Source organism: Rhodofomes roseus (genome assembly GCF_022264815.1).
Source record: "Rhodofomes roseus strain CIRM-BRFM 1785 chromosome Unknown C8Q71scaffold_21, whole genome shotgun sequence".
Taxonomy (NCBI): Eukaryota; Fungi; Basidiomycota; class Agaricomycetes; order Polyporales; family Fomitopsidaceae; genus Rhodofomes; species Rhodofomes roseus.
In genome coordinates, this window is record NW_025952977.1 from 421,983 (window position 1) to 440,062 (window position 18,080).

Sequence of the window (18,080 nt, forward strand, 5' to 3'; positions counted from 1 at the left end):
CCCGACGCGACGACTCAGGGGCACGTGGCGCCTTCTTGGGCGTTGAGCAGGGACGCGGTCCGAGCTCTTGCCATCCAACAACGACGACCTCTCCCTCCGCCGCGTCCAGGCGACACCGCAGACCTAACATGAGCAACGTCGACGATTCGCTATCTAGTCCAGAACGGCGAGTCCGCAGCACGCGTACCGCCATAATTCGGCTAACGATCCTGAAACTGCCAGATCGCCGCCTGTGAAGGTGAAGTACAGTGCGCGCCGGAAGGTGAATGTGTCGCGTATCTTCGTGTCGTATGTTGTCCTGAACGCGTGACCATACTTAGAGGAGACAGAATGTAGCGAATGAGGAAGCCGAGTACGTCGCGAGTATGATGTTGCGCCTGTGTTATACTCACGCTGTTGGCAGGGAGTCTCCGGCTGAGGAGACAAAGAATGAGGGCGAAGAAGAGGTCGCTGCAAGCCCCGAGAAGCCTGCATCCACTGACGCGGAGGTGAGTCAAGCACTGGTCTCAGCTATGCGCAGGAAGCATGGCTGCACGCAGTCGCTCCTCCTCATGTGGTCTTCGGTATAACGGAAGGTAGGCTCGTATTGTCATGATCGTACGCGGTATATCGTACAACGATTCGTGCGTTTCTCGTCCTGCCCATACACCTCTCTCTGCCCATACACGAGGGCTACCCCGCCTCATGGTGCTCTGACTCCTCGGGTGGTGGAAGATACAGTCCGTAAGGTTGCATAACCCTGGTCCATTTGAATTCCTCACGGACTTCTTTGCGCATTGACCCGTGGACCGACGAGCTGGCCAAACACGCTTGTACTCCCTGCCTTCTCAATGTCACGTTCTCTTCTCAAAAGCCCAAATTAAACATGCGCCCACAGGTATCCACAAAGAAGCGTGCACCAAAGAAGATTGATGTAGTGCAAGTCGCGTCCAAACTCTGCTTCTGCTCCCTCTGATCAATGATACCCGCTACATAGTCTGCGAGGGCCCTCTCCCACTCGAGGCCGCCAGGATTCGCCCGCTACAAACAAGAGACCTCCAAGCAGAGCCAGGAAGGCACCGCACTCGCGGGCGGGGTCGGTGGCATCCATTGCTCAAGAAGACGGGGATACCTCCCCAGTAAAGGGCAAGCCTCTATCCGCGGTTGGCGCCAAGGCTTTCCAGACACCTGCAAGGTAAGGTTCGTCACCTGGATAAGTGGTGTACGTTCGTGACAAGCTTGTCCTCTCGTGTAGACGCGCCCGATCACCAGATAGTGTTGCCGACGATCAGTCCGTCTTGGGAGAGTCGTCGAAATCGGCGCGTGCAAGGAAGACCGAAGCCGAGCGCATCGAGTTCCTCCAGAATGATCCGCTCACGGAAGAGGTGGAGGCACATCGTGTGTTCTGCAAGGAGTGTCAGGAATGGGTCGATTTGGCCCCGAAGCGGAAGTACGTGATGCAGAACTGGGTGACGCACCGCAAACAGAAACACAAACAACGCGGCAACCCTGACAAGTGAGCTAGTTTCATGCTGATGAACAATATACGACTGATCGCAGCATTGTAGACACGACACCTCGGATCTCAAGTCTGAGGTTGCAGCCGACGAGGACGACGGTCACGTTGAAGATGATAACGCATCTGTAGCCGCATCCTCGGTGGCACCGTTGGAGACGCCTCGGAGCGAGAAGTCGTCACGAGAACGTCCCAGCAACCGCATTACCGCTATGCAGCGCAAGCTCTCGCTGGTGAATGACCCGCAAGTGAGAAAGCTGACAGATCAGATTGTCGAATGCGCGGTATGCCGCGCTGAAGTGACGGTGAAGGGCCAGGTGGACTACGATCTCGCCCGATGGGAGGGACACAAGGCTACGTGCACCAAGTGAGTGGCCCGGTAATCTGCCGCGGGGCGTCGCTTGACCTCGCGAACTCAGATCGACTCCCCGCCCCGCGACTTCGTCCGACCAGGCCGGTGCAGCCAAGGTGCCGCCGGGGGCAGCACTACAATCACCGCCCTCGGTGGCTTCGACGGATGCAACCGCAGTGGGGTCCGACCCTTCGCCGTCGCGTGGCCAGAAGAGGCCTCGTGATGAGGACGAGGAGGATTCAGACCAGAAGCGTTCTGTGCGCCCCCGATCTGCATTCTACGAGGCACCGGAGGGGGACTCGCCAGGCTTTTTGGACTGGGTGACGCTGCCGTTCCGCTCGTTTGTGCGTGGTTTCCGTGAAGGACTATCATCGGGATAGAGTAGGATATTCTCGACGTCCGCTCCTATCGCCATATCGCATCGCCTCGCTCTTGACTAATTACTACCCCGCCACACTCGTTATCGCCTGCTTGCTGAGTCGCTCGCTTGTCCCCCCGTTGCCTGACGGTTCCCCTGCATGTCTCTCGCTGCTGTGTTATCTGCTTCCGTGTATCTAGTCCGAATCTATCGCGCCGTTTTATCGAGCAGCGTGGCTGGGGAGAGATCTGATTCCGCGAAGCTTTTGCCGATGGGCGCGGAAAGATGGGATCGGCGAGAATCCCAGGATTGGGCCGTATATGGACTGGCACGCCCGTAAGCGCGTGTCGCCCCGTTCCCCGTGCGGTGAATGCCGAGGCCACCCTCGCTGGGCCTCCTCCGTGCGCCTGCACACCTGGCGGGTGGCGTCCCCCTCCCTCTCTTCTCTTCCCCCTTCGTCCCCCCACACACCGTTCGCCCTGCTCGATGGATATCAAGAAACTGTGCGCACCCCCGTCTCCCACAACCGCGTCTGTCTGCTCACAGCCTTCCCCCCGAAGGTTACGATCACCCAGTCCCGCCACACCTGTACTTTTACATGACATGCACCCAGAGGTCGGTCGAGTGGCCCTCCAACGTTGTGGGACATTTCCCGTGCTCATACCGACACCCCCCTCCCAGAACTACACTAGAACTAATTCTACTTCGAGGTACGCCCGATCACTACCACCCTCTGCCCTCACGACCCTCACGAGCCTGTCACTCCACAGTACGCCCGCATCGAAGCCGGCCGCGGCCACGAGCGCACGCCACGAGAGGTACGTCCTCCGCGTGCCAGGGCACACGCCTCTGACCGACCTGGACGAAGCAGTGGCAACGCCAGCACCACGATGAACGTACGCGACGCGCCCGCCAAGCCTGTGGCACCTGGGCCGTCCGACAATACTGCGGGCCCTCCCGGCAGGCACCCGCCCGACGATCCCGCCGCTAACTACATCGAACGAGAGTAAGCGCTATACCTCCCCCGCGCGTGCGACGGCTCGCTGACCCTCGTCCCCCGCCCTAGTTTGCCCCGGAGGCCCACCCCCGCGGAGAAGGCGCGCGAGAACAAGATGCGCGCCGACGCGCTCTGCGAAATCTCGAGCCCGCAACTGGTCCGATGCCTCCGGTGCCACTCGTGGATCAAGCTGTCAGCGAAGAGCGCGTTCGATCCCGCGCATTGGAACAAGCATCGCGAGCGGTGCATACGGAGGCCAGAGTCGGTCGTCGAGGAATTGCGCGAAACGAACGATCAGGTACAGATGTCGATGCCATGCCTATTGCGATGTGCTGAGGTATTTTGACAGCAGGCACCGTTCCCCTCGGACGTGAAGCCACCCAAGGTGGTCAAACGCAAAGCACTACCCACACCTTCTCCAACTCCAGAACGCGATGCCGACGAGACCTGCAGCGCAAGCGTGGCCGACGCCCCGTTCAAAGAAGACTCACCCCTCACGCAATTCTCCGATAGCACACAAGCTAGCCCCCCGCCTTCTCCGACGCCCGCCCCGACTTCCCCTCCGCTCACGATCCCCGATCCCGGGCCTGTCTTCGAAGAATACCTCGCCCGCTCCCAGCGTCGGCCGACACGTGACCTGGCCTCGCCGCTGCGGAGGAACTGGCAGGAATGGAGCTGGTCGCAGCTCAAAAAGCCGGTGTGGTACCCCGAGTACGACGACTCCGATGACGATGAGGAAGACGATCGCCGCCGGGTGCCGGTCTCGCACGCGCGGGCTTCCCCCCGAGCCGAGCGATCGCGCGAGAGCAGTGCGCCCTGCTGCGCGCGCCTCCTTAATGACAGACGCGATGCTGCCGGCGCCGCGGGACCCGTGGGCGGCCCCGGACGGCTGTGATGACGAATTTCATGATGATTTCCCGAGTGCATATGATGATGTACAAACTATAATGCCCAGTCTTCCGTTCTCACATGTTGTCTACGCGCTTTGAATGCTTGCTTACTTCTCCTCCCGAGTCGTCTCCTGCTGTCGACGTACTTTTGGTCTCTATCTATCTCACTCATCTAGTCCCTTGCTCATCTGTGTTGTCGTTGTAGCATAAATGACGTTGTTCATTTGATTCTCGGTGATCGGTGTACTACATCCCGCCTCTTCCTTGGGGTGCTGAACTGCGCTGCTGGCGCTGGCTGGCCGCCGGTCCAGACGTACTGTACGACGGACGATCTTTTTATTGCAGATATGACAGACATAATGCATGAGCGTTTGAACTCTGGCTGGGTGGGGCGCTTACATTCATGAGTACGTGCTCGATGCGGAGGAAGGGGAGGCACGTGGTGTCTCCGTAGTACGTACACCGGCCTGCCTTCACGGAACCGAAATCTGACCTTGTCTTTTTGAAGCAACACGACATCCCGGATGGCGGGATCTGTCCCATACGAGGATAACGCTGCGTCGGCCTTCTCCATGATCTTCGCTGCATCAAGTCAAGTACAAGCTTTTAATTGTACCGAGCCACTCGGCCATGCCGTCAGGACCGCTGGGATCGAGCGAGAAGATGGCGCAGCCTCGCGGAGTAGTCAAGCAAGGTTCGTGCCTCGCCCGGATCTGCAGTGTATTTGCCTGCTAGCGAGACCCTGCGCGGGTGGCTGGCCCGTCAGAAGGTCTGTGGCGGAGGTAGAGTTCAGAGGGCAGCTTCTGCGTCCCACGAGGCGGTCTGGCACGCGTCCTTTAGGTTCAAGTCAGCGTACGCGTCGTCTCTCTCGCCTTGGTCTCGATAAGGGCTGTTCAGCACTGTAGAGCCCGCGTCTTGATCGTGGAGAGTCATCGCGTTCTGTCTAGTGGCCAAGGTGAGTGCTGTGACATTGCGGTGGCTTAGACAAATGGCGATCCTGACGTGTTCTCGCACGGGTGACAGGGATTTGATCGATACGATGGTGACCGACTGCGTACGCTGCAAGGAGCATTTCGACAGCCCAGGGGCCCTCGCAGATCACCTGGGCACTTCCAAGGCCCACAACGTCTGTCGTACTTGCGTGATGGACTTCCCTCTTCGACTGCACCTCGTGCAGCATTTCTTGTTCAGCCCCCTTCACAATTACTGCCAGCGCTGCGACAATCACTTTGACTCTCCTGCGGAGCTAGTACGCCATTTCGAAAGTGAACACAGCCAATGTCTTATGTGCGGACTGGTGAGCCATCCACGGGTGCCGAACACCGAGCGCCATGCTGATCACCGTTGAACTGGAACAGTGCTTTGCGACTCCGAACGATCTCAACGAGCACTATCACCACACGCATTGGACTTGCATCGAGTGCAGAATCGTATCCGCCACACCCGACGCGTTCGACGCACATTGCCGGGAGACGCATTGGTACTGCGCCGACTGCAAGCGCGTCTTCAAGGACGGCGACAGCCTCAGGGCGCACTACGAGTCCAACATCCATAAGGGCCGTAAGGTCCATTGCCCAGGCGTTAAGTGCTCGAAGGACTTCGTGTCGAGTTCGGCCCTCATTCAACACCTCGAGTCGGGCGGATGCACCTCCAAGATGACGAGGCACGACGTGAAGAAGCTCGCCGTCCAAATGGACAAAGAGAACATCATTACGGACGCCGCCCGCTTGCTCACTGGACCAGGGGGTAGTAGCGTCCCGCGTATGACTACTACCTCTTGGGCCACGGAGCTCTCGAAGAACCCTCGGACGGGGCTGTACGAATGCGTGATCTGCCACGCGGGCTTTAAGAAGCTGACTTCTCTCAACAATCACCTGCAAAGCCCCGTCCACGACGAGAAGATATACCGCTGCCCGCAGACCTGGCAGGGGTGCGGTGTGGAATTCAATACCCTCGGCGCCCTCTGCCAGCACGTGGAGAAGGGGAACTGCGGGGTGCACAAGTTTAACAATACTTTGCAGAAGTACGTCGGTTCGTTGGCGGACGGAATGAAGAGGCTCGCCCTCTGAGAAGGCAAGGGTGGCTCTTCGCGTGTGCGTGTCGATACACGCGGGGGACGGTCTTGTGTTCTCGGATGACATGTCGGAATACTCGTAGGTTGTACAAGTTGCTCTCTTTCTTGCTCTTTCTTGCTTTGTGACACAATGCTCTGTAGTAGTCATACTGTTTTCATCATGACTGAATCGTGGGTGTTGATCCTGTACTACTACATGCTACCTCTGATGTGCGGCAAACGTCCTCTGTTGTTACATGGTCTGTACGATACATTACAAGCGACAAACAAAACTACAATCATACTCTCTAGTGGGCCGGAGATACCCATCAGTTCATCAGTAACCTGTAGCCTAGCATCCGCCACAGCCTCCTCCCCCTCCTCCGCCGCCACCACCGCATCCTCCGCCGCCGCCACAGCCTCCTCCTCCTCCTCCTCCGCACGCCGCCCCTCCTGCACCGCCTGTACCTCCACCACACATGGAAACGCTTCCACACCCGCCACCACCACCACATCCACCACCACCACCACACGCTCCTGTGCCCCCAGAAATTCCAGCGGCGCAAGTGCCCGTACTCTACAAATGCGAGAATTCTGAGCGACCTGCATCGCAACACATGCGGGATATACGACTCACAGCGCCGCACTGGGTATGGCCGATCGACACGCAAGCAGCAACTGGCGTCACGAACGGCACCGGGGTCAAGAACGCGGTGTAGTGCATCTCACCGCGCCGGTACTGCTCCGGGTCGTACTCGCCCTTGTGCATGCGCCGCTCGTCGCGCTGGCGGCGCTCGTGCATCTTGCGCTGCCGCAGGAGCCGCTGGCGGGTGAGCTGCGCTGCCTTGTTCTTGTTGAGCGCGTCGTTGAGGCGGACTTGGACGGCGTTGTGCTCGCTCGCGTGCGTGGCAGGCGGGATGTCCGGATGTGCGGGGGGACGCAGGCCGGAGGGCTTGTCGGGCTTGGCTATACGGAGGAGTCGTTGGAGCTTGTCGCCGATGGAGTCGCCCGGGAGGGGGCAGCCGCAGTAGCTGTACGGGACTCCGAAACGTTGCTGTGAATCGAGAGCGGGTCATCGCCAATCGATAGATGAGCAATATGCGCGGACGTACCTGCCAGACCCTACATGTGATGTCGAAGGCATTCGCTAGACGGTTCTCTTCCACCTTGTCGTCGCTGTGATTGTGGGTGATTGGCGATCAGAGTTTCAATTCGGATCTGCGAACATTGTTACTCACTGGTCTATGTACCGACCGACATATTCCATGCAGTCATCCGCGTACTTGCCTGCCATCAACTGATGAGTATGCCAGGCGAGGTCAATGTCTAGGGTCGGCACGAAGAATGAGGCTGGCGACGGAGCCATCATGTCAAGGAACCTACACATCTATTGTGAGGACGCTGGGCTCTGCTCGGTATAACAACTGGAACGGCGTACGCATGGTAACGCGTGATGGCGTGCACAAGCACGATTGCGTCTATTGGCTTGTCAAAGTATCCTGGAGCAGTCCAGCCAAAGACGTGCATCTTCGATGTGAAGGAACCTTGACGGATGACCTACAAATCACGAAGTAAGAGATACCAAGTGAGTTGGCGTCGTTAGCCCAGAACACGGACAATGAATGGAGGACACATACAGCGCCCACGAGGTCGATCGAGAACGGGCTATCATCTGTATATGCACACATTATCCTATCCAACCTATAAGTCGGGTGAAAGAAATCAGTCATGAATCCAATCCTTAGCAGCCATCTTTATGAGACGAACATGCGTTTGAGCAGACCCAGTGCTCTCGGCGGAGCCGATCGTAAGGTTGTGTGAACGTTCGTGATGGAATATCCGAAATCTTCCTTGATCTTGCGTTTCCAATCTTCCCGAGTGCACTGGCAAAAGGGGTGAGCGACTGCATAAAGGCCCATCCCCGTTCGAGAGTGATCGTCTACATGCCTCTTTGGGTCGACGTAACCTATCGAATTGCACGATGCGCTCCTTGACCTGGATCGCGCGTTTGGTGTAAGCGTTGTCGGTGGGGCTGCGTAGCGTTCCCCTGATCAATACAGAGATCGTCAGCTATAGGCTCTTTTAGTCCGACTTCCCGCTTTGCATGTTACGCACGGCAGGTAAGCATCCATCTTTGCATCCAGGTCATTGTGATCCTCAACCAGGTCTTGCGCAAGCTTGTCCATCGCCAGGGCTGGCTTGTCAATAACCAGCGAGCAGCGGGAGCATGTCAACTTGAACCCTTGTTGGGCGTAGCCGGTGCCTTCTGCCGTCAAGTACGCTGCAGTGCTACCTCAAACTCCATTCGAATAATGTCATGTTTGGTCTCTTACGTGCGGCATTAGGGCTTTCGCATCTGGGACAGGTGACATTGTGGTGCGGAAGGTACTTGAGAGATTCTATTGGGTCAAATGGCGTGCCTGTGTCTGCGAGCCATGTCTGTTTGCGCTCCTCAGAGGGCTGGTACTTTGCGGGATCGCCCATGATGATCTGGAGGTCATCCAGCACAAATCAGCAAGCGGATTAAGAGCATCGAGGATTCATCCATGGGAGCTTACCACCGCAGGTAACAGCCTATCATTCAGGTCACGGAGAGTCTGCAGCGCAGGTAGGCGCAGACAATCTTCTGCATACCATCTACAACGTATTCGGAGGTAAGCCATAGACAAGACTCAGGCCAGGGGCATGCCTACGCAGGGTTTAGCATGAACGCGTGCCATACCATGAGCACGTCGAGCGGTGGCACTTGTGTCTTCACCCAAGATTCGATCTTCTCGTCTGCCGCCACAGTTATCGCCCAACGATGGAATCTATCGAGGTGTAAGAGACGATGGGTAATCGAGCAAGCTGTATTCAGCCTCACTGACCTCTCCACAGCCAAAGATACGAACCACGCCCATCTGCGTGGCGTCTGTGGGGTATGGTCAAGGCCCCTCGCAGGACTTGGGAGGTCTACTTCGGGGCACGTCTCCACGCGTTTCTCGAGGGCCTTGAACGCCCCTAGTAAGCTCAAATGAGCCTTCACATATGGGATGCCGACGAGAGGCTGCATGATCGTGTGCGGGCCGATTAAGAACGCTGGAGGGAAGCCAGCGGTCATTGTTTGGGGGACAGGCATACTGGGCTAGTCGCTCCGTGGACTCCTATACGTTTGTGAGTACCACCCCCGGGATGATGTTGAACGTTGAAGGTCGGACGACGCAGTGTCAGCTGTGCCAACTTATGTAGTCTGAGGAACGACCACATGGCTGTGCGGCGTGTCAATATCAAACACTATCTATGACAATTGGGCGGCACAACAGTGGGCGACAGAGGCTCCAATCGCGTGTTTCCCGAGACGGATACGTGGCAGGAGCATCAAGCGCAGCAGTGCATCTCTGACGAAGGGGTCTGGATAGGTTCAGCACAATGGCAGCACCCTCCTAGGAACGACTAGTCCGCGGTGATGGTGTGTGCAAGGTGTGTGAATGATGGGAGTCGACGATGCACATATGTGTTCACCGCCACACAGGCGCACGCGTTGATCAGTACACGTGACCGTGACTTCCTCTTATGCTCAGGCTGTGGCTAAATTTGACCAAATTCGGTAGCGGCCTGAGGAGCATCCAGTTACAGTCTAAGGCAAGTACTGAATACACTCTACTACAGAAGTGGTCTATCAATGCATACACGGTCTTGTGCATATGGGATCCGACTCTGTACACGGATTACTAGCAATAAATGAACACCATACTGGAACTGGCAACATACTACGTAGTCAGCCGCTCAACGTTGTCAACCACCACCACCACATCCCGAGGATCCTCCTCCACCCCCGCCACAGCCTCCTCCTCCGCCTCCTCCACAGTTTGAGCCACCACTACCACCACCTCCGCAGTTCGAGCCGCCACCTCCGCATGTCGGGGCGCTCGCAAATCCACCATCAAAGCCGCCGCTACTGCAGAACGAGGAACTGCCGCTGGCAGCACCACCGAATACCGAGGATGTACTGCCGCTGCTGTCGGCACTGGCACATACAGAACTGTTGTACCATCCTGCAGAGGAGCACACTCCTGCAGCGCAGGTTCCAGCGCCCTATGTGCCAGTGGCCCAACAGGTTGTGCACATCAGAACGCCGTTCAAAGACATCTCGGAAGCAGAGAGGAATTGACTGACCGCCGAACATTGGGGCTGGCCACCAACCGGGACGCATGCCGATATAGGTTGCACAAACGGCACTGGTGTCAGGAAGGCAGCATAGTGGTCCTGACCACGCTTAACTAGCTCCGGGTCCATGTCACCCTTGCGCACGCGCCGGGCATCTCGCTCACGGCGGTAATTCATCTTCTGCTGGCGCAAGACCCTCTGCCGGTGAAGCTTTGAAGCTCCACAGCCCGGCCGCTGTCCAGCGCTGTATTGAGATAGACTGGCACACCGTTATGCTCGCTCGCGTGAGTGGCGGTCGGGCTGGCCGGCGGCCGTGAAACTTTGTTGGACATGAACTTGCGCGTGAGGCACTGGAGTCGATCGCCGATGGTGTCGCCAGGAAGCGGACAACCGCAGTGGGTATATGGGACTTTGAAATGTTGCTACGAATGACGAGCGGTTCAGCAACGAGAGACGGTGGGTGAAGGGCTCTCGCATATACGTACTTGCCAGGCCTGACATGTAATGTCAAACGCATTCGCGATGCGGTTTTCTTCTACTTTATCATCGCTATAAATTATCACAGTGACTTCAGAGACCTTAACTATCCAGGTAGCACCTAGCACTCACTAGTCGATGTACCGCCCAACGTATCGCTTGCAGTCGTCCGAATACCTGCCTGCCATCAACTGGTGAGTGTGCCATACAAGGTCAATGTCCAGCGTAGGCACGAAGAACGAGGCCGGCGACCCAGTCATTAAATCGAGAAACCTAGTAGACAGTCGTCCTCAGTACTACACATCGGTCAATGTACAAACAATGGAGGGTGGCATACGCATGGTATCGCGTGATCGCGTGTATGAGAACAACCCCATCGCCAGGTGTGTCGAAGTATCCTGGGGCAGTCCACCCAAAAGCGTGCATCTTGTTCGTGAACGTGCACTGACGAATGACCTGCACCCGGAAACACGGAGAAGTAATCGTCGGATGAGCACCATCTATCATGACTACTACGAGAGAATGGTAATGAACGTACGGCCCCAACGAGATCTATTGAGAACGGGCTGTCATCGGTATACGCGCTGAAGATCCTGTCTAACCTTTCCGATGGGAACTGTATGTGAGCATCGACGAGAGATACCGATGATTCAGACAGAACGTACATCCGCTTCATGACTCCCATGCTAGCAGCCGCAGGTCGCGCCACATCCCGAAGTTCACTGATTGAGTAGCTGAAGTCCTCCTTAATCTTGGATCTCCATTGCTGTGGCGTATACTACGGCAATCGGGTGAGCACTGAGTCGTTCCAGCATGAGTGCTTCGACGGAGCAAGAACTTACACCCTTCGGCCGGCGCACTTTGCCGTAGGAGACGATCCGCTCTTTGATCGCTCTCGCGCGCTTGGTAAGGATGACATCTGTTGGGCTGCGCAGTGTACCACTGGTTTGATCAGGAGCGAGTGAATGAATGGAATTACTCGAAAAGCAACTGAACGTACGGGAAGTACGTATCCAGCTTCGCATCTGGATCATTATGGTCCTTCGCCAAGTCTTACGCAAGTTTATCAAGCGCCAAGGCGGGCTTGTCAATTGGAAACTGGCAGCTGTTGCATGCAAACTCGAAATCTTGCTGTGCGTAACTAGTGCCTTCTGCGGTTAAGTACGCTGCAGTGCGCGTCGTCAGAGCCTGAACAAGGTCATTGAGGAGTACACCGCCTCTTACGTGCAGCATTTGTGGCGCCGCACCTGGGGCAGACAACTTCGTGGTGGGACATCTGTTTGAGAGCCTCGATGGGATCGAACGGCGTGCCCGTCTGCTCGAGCCATGTGAGCCCGCGTTTCTCCGATGGCTGATACTGAGCAGGATCACCCATGACGATCTGGCCATTGAGTCCGTCAGCATCGTTACATATACAAAGCAGTCCATAAACGCCTACCACTGCACGTATGAGCCTATCGTTCAGGGCATGAAGGCTGTACTCGGAGCGTAGGTACGCGTAGACAGTCTTCTGCATACCACCTGTAGGATCATCAAGGCTTAGCGTGCCAATGCGAACGAAACAGGGCGCAGACAAACGTACGTCGGATTGAGCATGTAGGCGTGCCAGACCATGAGCACGTCGAGCGGGGGAATTTCCATTGTAACCCAAGCCTCTATATCTTTATTTGCCGTCACACAATTGACCCAGAGGCGGAATCTAACGCACGATGAGTACAAGAAGGATGCCAATCGAATAATATACGCACCTCTCCACAGCCAGGTAAACAAACCACGCCCATCTGCGCGGTGCCTCAGGAATCGAATCCAGGCCGCGTGCGAGCTGCGGCAAATCCTCTTCAGGACACAACTGCACACGCTTGCTGAGACTCGTCGCGAATGCACCCAGCAATCTCAAGTGCCCCTTCACGTAGTCAAGACCGACTAGGGGGTTTGTGATAGTGTTAGGACCTATGAGGAAGGCAGGAGGGAAGGTGGTTGGCGCCATGGAGGATGCTGTTACGGTATCAGTCCGAGAGTTGTCAGACATGGTGAACATCTGTCGTAAGACGGTCAAGCAGATAGCGAGCTTTGAGTGTGGTCACATAGGAGAGAAAGACACGTATGCTCCCCGACCTCAATCCATGGAATGGTTGCCTGCGGAAGGAGTCAGCCATCACTGCCACTGTCGGGCGTCAGAGATGTCGAGGCTCTGCCGCTCTGGTGACATTGGTACAGATGATCAGGATCATATTGAAAGATGGCAAGAGTAAGCGAGGTGTGTTATGTCCAACAAGGTTTCGGCGCAGCGCCAGCGACGGACGCTAGTAGAGAACGTTGGAGTGAGTTCAGTTTGAGCCAGATTCCAACCTAGCTGTTGTGATCATCATTCTCAGTACTTCCACTGTCCAGCAGCCAGCTGTGCAGTGCACGCAGCGACGCGTGTTGACAGAGCACGTGACCACGACGCCCTGCCGTGCCGAGAAAGTCCGAATCCATTAGCACTTGACGCAAGAGTGGACCCAATGGAGGAGGAGGAGGAGGAGGAGGAGAGATCCAATAGTAAGAGAGAGGTTTCACTGATCTGAATCAGCGCTGTAGGGCTGACGCCACTGACCTAGGACCAGTGGTAGCAGTCGCAATGCGTCGGTAACGGTTCGAACTGAGCTTGTAGTGACACTCCTCGTATCTGTCAGCAAACTGTCAGCACGACGTTCTGAGGGCCACCCATTTTTCAGTCATAAGTAGACGCTTCACGGACATATTGCTACAATCATTATCGTCTCACCACGCTATCATACACGGAACATATTGAGTTTGCAATCCCATCCGCAACTTGCCAGTAGGCCCTCGTCGTACAGCGACCATTCGCAGCCGACAACGAATTCTGTATGCGCGTCATTGATGTATAGCATATGACCTCCGGAGGGTAAGGGCGTCGTCGACCACCTGCAGCTGCGTCAGATGTGCTCAGACCATCGAGTGTGAGGGACTTACACTCTGCATGTCATATCGTAGCTCGAACTCGCGAGCACATCCGGGCGATGTGGGCTCCATTTCACCTTCCGCACTGCGTATTCATGGCCAACAAGCGGCAGCTCACACACTCCGCCGACCTGCTCCTGGCTGCCGCCAAGCTTGACCATGCGGCAGTCCCACACCTTGATCGTTTTGTCGACGCCCGCACTGGCGAGCACGAACGGGCGGTACTTGTTCCAGTCGATGGAGAGCACCTCTGTGCCGGAGGCGGGCACGGTGAGCGCCGCAGCGGACGTGGGCCGGGTGAACGCGTTCGAGCCGCCGGCGTACGCGGGTGCACGCAGATCGAAGAGCTTCACGCTCCCGTCCGTCGAGCAGGTTGCGATGAGGTCGGGCTGGTGCGGCGAGAAGAGCGCCTGGTAGACGCACATCTGGTGCGCGTGTAGGGTCGTCAGGGAGTGCGGGCGCTCGGGGGACCACTACAGGGTGCAGTTAGCTTCGATGCACAGAGATGAGCAAAGGATGGATGGGCGCGCACTAGTTTCACGGTGCCGTCCCACGAGGAGGACACGAACTTGTCCTTCTGGACGTTCGACCAGTCGACGGAGAACGCTTCGCGTGTGTGCTCCTGCCACGCGCGAATGGGCAGGTCCTAGATGTGCTTGCGCGATCGTGAGCGGAGACGCGCTCCTCGAGCAGTCGCTGCCGGGCCTACTTTGAGCATGATGTCCCATAGTCTGATAGAGCCATCGCCTGACGCCGTGACCAGCTGGTTTTCGTGGACCTCTGACCAGGCCACATCGTACAGGCCGTCCTGTGTATCGTAGCTATTAACAAGTTTCGTCAACCGCAAACACGGTTAGGGGACCAAAAAGACTCACGACTTATCCAAAGCGAGGCCGGGCAAGGCGCTAGGACCGGGTCCGAGCGAAACGAGGTGTAGTCGGCCGTTCCCCACGAGGCCGTAATTAGCAGACGACGCGACTGCGAGGCGGTTGGTGTGAAAGGGCGAGAACGCGACGGAGTAATGCTGCCATCCCGGTGTGTGTAGCGTGGACGGCGGCGCGGGAGGCTTGAGCATCGCGGTGGTCGGCGAGAGAGCGCGGGGAAGCCGTGGCCCCGCGTCCGGCCCACTCAGGCTTGTAACCTGCCCTCTCGAATCACATGCGCATCTCCGTACCCAGCATCCCCGAGGCCATCCTCAAGTCTGCAAATGCAGCCCAGGCTCGCGCGATATTGCCGGCAGAGGCGGTCGACCGCATAGCAGCCTTCTTGTCGCCGGGGAATGCGGCGGTGGTCACCGGAGCGGGGGTCAGCGTCGACTCAGGCATCCGGGCGTACCGCGGCGCGAAGGGGAGGTACCTGAATCCGAACTACAAGTACGTCGGGAAGTTTCAGAGCTCCTACAGTGCTGACAGCGATTCCATGTAGACCTATATTCGTATGTGTGCCGTGGTCACTTGCTTGAACCTACGAGGTCTGACAGACGTGTGTAGTACCACGAGCTCATGGACCCTTCGGCGAAGGGTGCCGCGTTTAGGTGCGTTATGTGTCGCACTGCACTTGCGCTCCTATCCATATCCTGAACCAACAGACGACGCTACTGGTACGCACGCCGTCACTTCCTCGACGTGATTGCCATGGAGTAGGATCTCACATAAGATGAGTAAGGCTACGGTCATACCTCGGCTACCCTCCCGTCCGCGACGCACAGCCGAACACAACGCACTGCGCGCTCGCAGCCCTGCAACACACTTCGGTCGTGAACAAGCTCATCACACAGAACGTCGATGGCTTGCACCACAAATCCATAGCCCATGTTTGGGATAGGGCACGCATGGACGAGCGAATATTGGAGCTTCATGGACAACTGAGGGTGGGCCAGCCTCACCGCACGCGGGCGAACGCTTTCTGACTGTGCTATAACAGAGTGTACGGTGCGCACATGGTCATATGACGGATAGGGATGCGTTCCAGCAGCAACTGTCTGCTGCAAACCCGCAATGGGAAGCATTTGCGGACGAGCTTGAGGCGACTGGCAGACAGCCTCGAACCAATCCGGACGGTGACGTGAGTAGGTTTCGAAGAGAGGAACTGAGCTATGCTCATGCCGGCTTTGCCAGGTCGTACTAGAAGGGGTGAACTACGATGAGTTCGTCGTACCAGACTGTCCGGCATGCCTAGCTGAGAACAGACATAACAACATCGTATGTGGTTTCTCGCCTTGATAGACTGCTTCATGGCATCTGATAATCAGCGTCATAGCAAAAACCAGAGGTGATCTTCTTCGGCGAGTCAATCACAAAGGAGGTCAAAGATCGCTCGTAAGCATTCCCAACGCCATGAATCACGATCGTTTCTCATCATCACATCGCCCAACGCAGATTCCACGACGTCGAGAACTGTGATCGCCTTCTCCTGATGGGCACAACACTCGCGACCTTCTCGGCCTTCAGGTATGCGCTAAATTATCCCTTACATATCTTTTCACTGACGGGTGCGCATCGTAGACTGCTCAAACACGCGATGGACCTCCACAAGCCTGTCTTGCTCCTCAACCTCGGCCCTACGCGCGCAGACGGCTTGCAGGGGTTAGAGAAGATCGATATTGCAAGTGGTGTGGTCATGCGTGACGTGGTCAAAGCCGTTCTGTGAGTGACGATGATACTTACGAGCTGTGTCCGAACTCTGATCTGCTCGTCCAGGGGTGCCGGATGGACGTCAGATCCCGTTGTAGCCGATATGCTACAGCGCGGCATAGTCAAGCCACCACCGGATGATCAAGAGGATGCTGCACCGAGAGTGGAAGCTTGATGGACCTCAGACGAGACTATCGCGCGTGTGGTCCGGTATACATTAGGATTCTCGATGACATCGGCACGTATACTACATAATGGTCACATCTTGGTGTCGAGCTGGGTATAGACATAGAAATACATGTCGAGCAATCACCGTCTCGGAGCGGGTCCATACGCGAGCACCAGTCAGGCCGGATACGCCTTGTTAAACGTCCAGAGTAGCTCATATATGACCATTGCGGGTATTGACCTGTCTGCCAGAGATCTTCTCCACGATGTCCTTCAGCTTCTGCGCCCAGGTATCGCCGAGGCTGACCGCGCGCATATATGCCGGCGAGATATCCAGCGGGACAGGGTAATGCAGCGGGACAGGCGGGGAGAGTACATGGCAGAGGCTGGAGAGCATGATGTTGACGGAGGCGACGTAGTCCGGCGCGCGCGACTGGATCTCGCGCAGGCCGCCCAGGCGGACGACGAGCTCCTGCACGTTCGCCCGCCCGTACTTCTCGCGGAGCTCGTCGTACGTCATGGGCTTCGCGTAGAGCACCCGCGGGCGGGCCCACGCGCGCGACGAGTGCGCGCGGACGGGGTGGCGGTCGAGCATGACGAAGAGGACGGCGTGCTCAGAGAATGACGGGTCCGACGCGATGCGCAGCCCGTTGTACCCCGCCTCCATGAGCGGCAGCTTGAACTTCTCCGCGAACGCGCAGAACTCGTCCATGATCACGGACGGCAGCACCGCGCTGGGGTTGATTGCCTGGGCGAGGTTGCCCCCCCAGGAGAGGAAGAGCTGGTCCATCTCTTTGAACTGGGAGCGCTCCTGCTTGATGGACTTGCAGACGAGCTTGTGGAAGCCCCAGCCGGCCTTTTGGCATGCAGGGCTCTGGAGCGAGGTCGACGGTCACGGCTGATTGGAGTGCCATAGTGAGAGGTCGACCTACGCAGTACATGGCGAGTTTGCATCCTGAGCACGCAAACAGCCGCCCTACTTCCGTCCTGCTCTTCAGACCTGCGGAGGAAGTCAATGTATGCGCCGCTCAATGAGACGCGACGACGCCCGGCGTACAGAAGTCACACTCTTGTATGCCGCGACGCGCTTGGTGCGACTCGGAGGGTAGTATTCCGTTCATCGTGATCGATGGACTGAGAGACGGCAGATGTTATCGACAAGCAAACTTCAAGGGGACGGATGTGATGGTCACGGTGAGCGTCAAGGACGCGTCGGTGGCGTGCAGCAGGCAACCGAAGGAAAGGGCTGCTTGGCTTCAACTCGAAGGGGCCGGACCAATAGCAAAGAGTCGTAATTCGGCACTAGGCTTGCAGTGACTCTATTACCAATAACATTTTCAAGACCGCGATTAGTACAAGAATACGACTGGAATTGATTCGCAAAGCACAAGTACAATACACCGACCCGGTGCATCATAGCCTCAGGCAGAATATGCTAGTCCAGAACGCGTCATTGTTCCCGCCACAGCTCCTCTGCCATCTGCTGTCGTCGTCGAGGTACGCTTGACGCGGCTTTGACTACCGTCCCTGGTGATTAGGCCACCCTA

The 18,080-nt window shown here is 57.0% G+C and overlaps 8 protein-coding genes across 8 annotated transcripts; 4 read left to right on the top strand and 4 right to left on the bottom strand.

The window, feature by feature from the left end:
- Positions 1 to 65: 65 nt before the first annotated feature.
- On the top strand, positions 66 to 2,435 carry C8Q71DRAFT_777249 (uncharacterized protein). Its single transcript, XM_047924700.1, has 9 exons — positions 66 to 166; positions 223 to 262; positions 321 to 352; positions 404 to 488; positions 878 to 918; positions 977 to 1,174; positions 1,235 to 1,495; positions 1,548 to 1,862; positions 1,915 to 2,435. The coding sequence occupies exons 1-9, from the start codon at positions 129 to 131 to the stop codon at positions 2,225 to 2,227; spliced, it is 1,323 nt and encodes a 440-aa protein (XP_047775516.1). The 5' UTR covers positions 66 to 128; the 3' UTR covers positions 2,228 to 2,435.
- A 135-nt stretch (positions 2,436 to 2,570) lies between these two features.
- On the top strand, positions 2,571 to 4,320 carry C8Q71DRAFT_777253 (uncharacterized protein). The gene is made up of 6 exons (XM_047924701.1): positions 2,571 to 2,708; positions 2,766 to 2,915; positions 2,976 to 3,023; positions 3,077 to 3,211; positions 3,272 to 3,500; positions 3,552 to 4,320. The coding sequence occupies exons 1-6, from the start codon at positions 2,692 to 2,694 to the stop codon at positions 4,095 to 4,097; spliced, it is 1,125 nt and encodes a 374-aa protein (XP_047775517.1). The 5' UTR covers positions 2,571 to 2,691; the 3' UTR covers positions 4,098 to 4,320.
- Positions 4,321 to 4,872: 552 nt separating this feature from the next.
- On the top strand, positions 4,873 to 6,543 carry C8Q71DRAFT_260516 (uncharacterized protein). The gene is made up of 3 exons (XM_047917367.1): positions 4,873 to 5,047; positions 5,116 to 5,389; positions 5,451 to 6,543. Exons 2-3 carry the CDS (start codon positions 5,132 to 5,134, stop codon positions 6,159 to 6,161), a joined length of 969 nt encoding a protein of 322 aa, XP_047775518.1. The 5' UTR covers positions 4,873 to 5,047; positions 5,116 to 5,131; the 3' UTR covers positions 6,162 to 6,543.
- A 1-nt stretch (position 6,544) lies between these two features.
- Positions 6,545 to 9,628, bottom strand: C8Q71DRAFT_777258 (uncharacterized protein). Its single transcript, XM_047924702.1, has 12 exons — positions 9,013 to 9,628; positions 8,839 to 8,955; positions 8,704 to 8,782; positions 8,479 to 8,635; positions 8,261 to 8,426; positions 8,093 to 8,192; positions 7,913 to 8,028; positions 7,783 to 7,846; positions 7,584 to 7,702; positions 7,384 to 7,524; positions 7,258 to 7,321; positions 6,545 to 7,199 (listed from the first exon to the last, which is right to left on the bottom strand). The coding sequence occupies exons 1-12, from the start codon at positions 9,261 to 9,263 to the stop codon at positions 6,723 to 6,725; spliced, it is 1,851 nt and encodes a 616-aa protein (XP_047775519.1). The 5' UTR covers positions 9,264 to 9,628; the 3' UTR covers positions 6,545 to 6,722.
- Positions 9,629 to 10,451: 823 nt separating this feature from the next.
- C8Q71DRAFT_860985 (uncharacterized protein) lies at positions 10,452 to 12,797 on the bottom strand (the record flags this gene model as incomplete). The annotated part of the gene is made up of 13 exons (XM_047927849.1): positions 10,452 to 10,525; positions 10,560 to 10,713; positions 10,777 to 10,840; positions 10,901 to 11,041; positions 11,106 to 11,224; positions 11,307 to 11,361; positions 11,434 to 11,546; positions 11,611 to 11,710; positions 11,769 to 11,820; positions 11,993 to 12,149; positions 12,207 to 12,289; positions 12,343 to 12,467; positions 12,517 to 12,797. The coding sequence occupies 13 exons, from the start codon at positions 12,795 to 12,797 to the stop codon at positions 10,452 to 10,454; spliced, it is 1,518 nt and encodes a 505-aa protein (XP_047775520.1).
- A 514-nt stretch (positions 12,798 to 13,311) lies between these two features.
- Positions 13,312 to 14,840, bottom strand: C8Q71DRAFT_777267 (peroxin 7). The gene is made up of 5 exons (XM_047924703.1): positions 14,608 to 14,840; positions 14,442 to 14,553; positions 14,265 to 14,378; positions 13,745 to 14,205; positions 13,312 to 13,696 (listed from the first exon to the last, which is right to left on the bottom strand). The coding sequence occupies exons 1-5, from the start codon at positions 14,805 to 14,807 to the stop codon at positions 13,543 to 13,545; spliced, it is 1,041 nt and encodes a 346-aa protein (XP_047775521.1). The 5' UTR covers positions 14,808 to 14,840; the 3' UTR covers positions 13,312 to 13,542.
- Positions 14,596 to 16,644, top strand: C8Q71DRAFT_260570 (DHS-like NAD/FAD-binding domain-containing protein). The gene is made up of 11 exons (XM_047917368.1): positions 14,596 to 15,105; positions 15,158 to 15,167; positions 15,223 to 15,266; positions 15,321 to 15,332; positions 15,398 to 15,602; positions 15,656 to 15,796; positions 15,850 to 15,933; positions 15,992 to 16,050; positions 16,111 to 16,182; positions 16,237 to 16,377; positions 16,432 to 16,644. The coding sequence occupies exons 1-11, from the start codon at positions 14,891 to 14,893 to the stop codon at positions 16,538 to 16,540; spliced, it is 1,092 nt and encodes a 363-aa protein (XP_047775522.1). The 5' UTR covers positions 14,596 to 14,890; the 3' UTR covers positions 16,541 to 16,644.
- On the bottom strand, positions 16,617 to 17,794 carry C8Q71DRAFT_260681 (uncharacterized protein). The gene is made up of 3 exons (XM_047917369.1): positions 17,591 to 17,794; positions 17,466 to 17,533; positions 16,617 to 17,407 (listed from the first exon to the last, which is right to left on the bottom strand). Exons 1-3 carry the CDS (start codon positions 17,652 to 17,654, stop codon positions 16,748 to 16,750), a joined length of 792 nt encoding a protein of 263 aa, XP_047775523.1. The 5' UTR covers positions 17,655 to 17,794; the 3' UTR covers positions 16,617 to 16,747.
- Between the last annotated feature and the right edge of the window lie 286 nt (positions 17,795 to 18,080).

Bases quoted from the DNA above. Each gene is read 5' to 3' on its own strand.
- C8Q71DRAFT_777258 (XM_047924702.1), bottom strand. From the start codon at position 9,263: ATGCCTGTCCCCCAAACAATGACCGCTGGCTTCCCTCCAGCGTTCTTA. The intron at 8,783-8,838 runs GTAGGCATGCCC...AATACGTTGTAG, and splicing joins GCGTTCATGCTAAACCCTGC to ATGGTATGCAGAAGATTGTC. The intron at 8,427-8,478 runs GTAAGAGACCAA...GTAGCACTGCAG, and splicing joins CGAAAGCCCTAATGCCGCAC to CGTACTTGACGGCAGAAGGC.
- C8Q71DRAFT_260570 (XM_047917368.1), top strand. From the start codon at position 14,891: ATGCGCATCTCCGTACCCAGCATCCCCGAGGCCATCCTCAAGTCTGCA. The intron at 15,603-15,655 runs GTGGGCCAGCCT...GTGCTATAACAG, and splicing joins AGCTTCATGGACAACTGAGG to AGTGTACGGTGCGCACATGG. The intron at 16,378-16,431 runs GTGAGTGACGAT...CTGCTCGTCCAG, and splicing joins GACGTGGTCAAAGCCGTTCT to GGGTGCCGGATGGACGTCAG.
- C8Q71DRAFT_777253 (XM_047924701.1), top strand. The intron at 2,916-2,975 runs GTACGCCCGATC...GTCACTCCACAG, and splicing joins AGAACTAATTCTACTTCGAG to TACGCCCGCATCGAAGCCGG. The intron at 3,501-3,551 runs GTACAGATGTCG...GTATTTTGACAG, and splicing joins TGCGCGAAACGAACGATCAG to CAGGCACCGTTCCCCTCGGA.
- C8Q71DRAFT_260516 (XM_047917367.1), top strand. From the start codon at position 5,132: ATGGTGACCGACTGCGTACGCTGCAAGGAGCATTTCGACAGCCCAGGG. The intron at 5,390-5,450 runs GTGAGCCATCCA...GAACTGGAACAG, and splicing joins AATGTCTTATGTGCGGACTG to TGCTTTGCGACTCCGAACGA.
- C8Q71DRAFT_777267 (XM_047924703.1), bottom strand. From the start codon at position 14,807: ATGCTCAAGCCTCCCGCGCCGCCGTCCACGCTACACACACCGGGATGG. The intron at 14,554-14,607 runs GTGAGTCTTTTT...ACTTGTTAATAG, and splicing joins GGCCTCGCTTTGGATAAGTC to CTACGATACACAGGACGGCC. The intron at 13,697-13,744 runs GTAAGTCCCTCA...ACGCAGCTGCAG, and splicing joins TACGATATGACATGCAGAGT to GTGGTCGACGACGCCCTTAC.
- C8Q71DRAFT_777249 (XM_047924700.1), top strand. From the start codon at position 129: ATGAGCAACGTCGACGATTCGCTATCTAGTCCAGAACG. The intron at 489-877 runs GTGAGTCAAGCA...ATGCGCCCACAG, and splicing joins CTGCATCCACTGACGCGGAG to GTATCCACAAAGAAGCGTGC. The intron at 919-976 runs GCAAGTCGCGTC...CCCGCTACATAG, and splicing joins CCAAAGAAGATTGATGTAGT to TCTGCGAGGGCCCTCTCCCA.
- C8Q71DRAFT_260681 (XM_047917369.1), bottom strand. From the start codon at position 17,654: ATGAACGGAATACTACCCTCCGAGTCGCACCAAGCGCGTCGCGGCATA. The intron at 17,534-17,590 runs GTACGCCGGGCG...CTTCCTCCGCAG, and splicing joins CATACAAGAGTGTGACTTCT to GTCTGAAGAGCAGGACGGAA. The intron at 17,408-17,465 runs GTAGGTCGACCT...ACCTCGCTCCAG, and splicing joins GCAAACTCGCCATGTACTGC to AGCCCTGCATGCCAAAAGGC.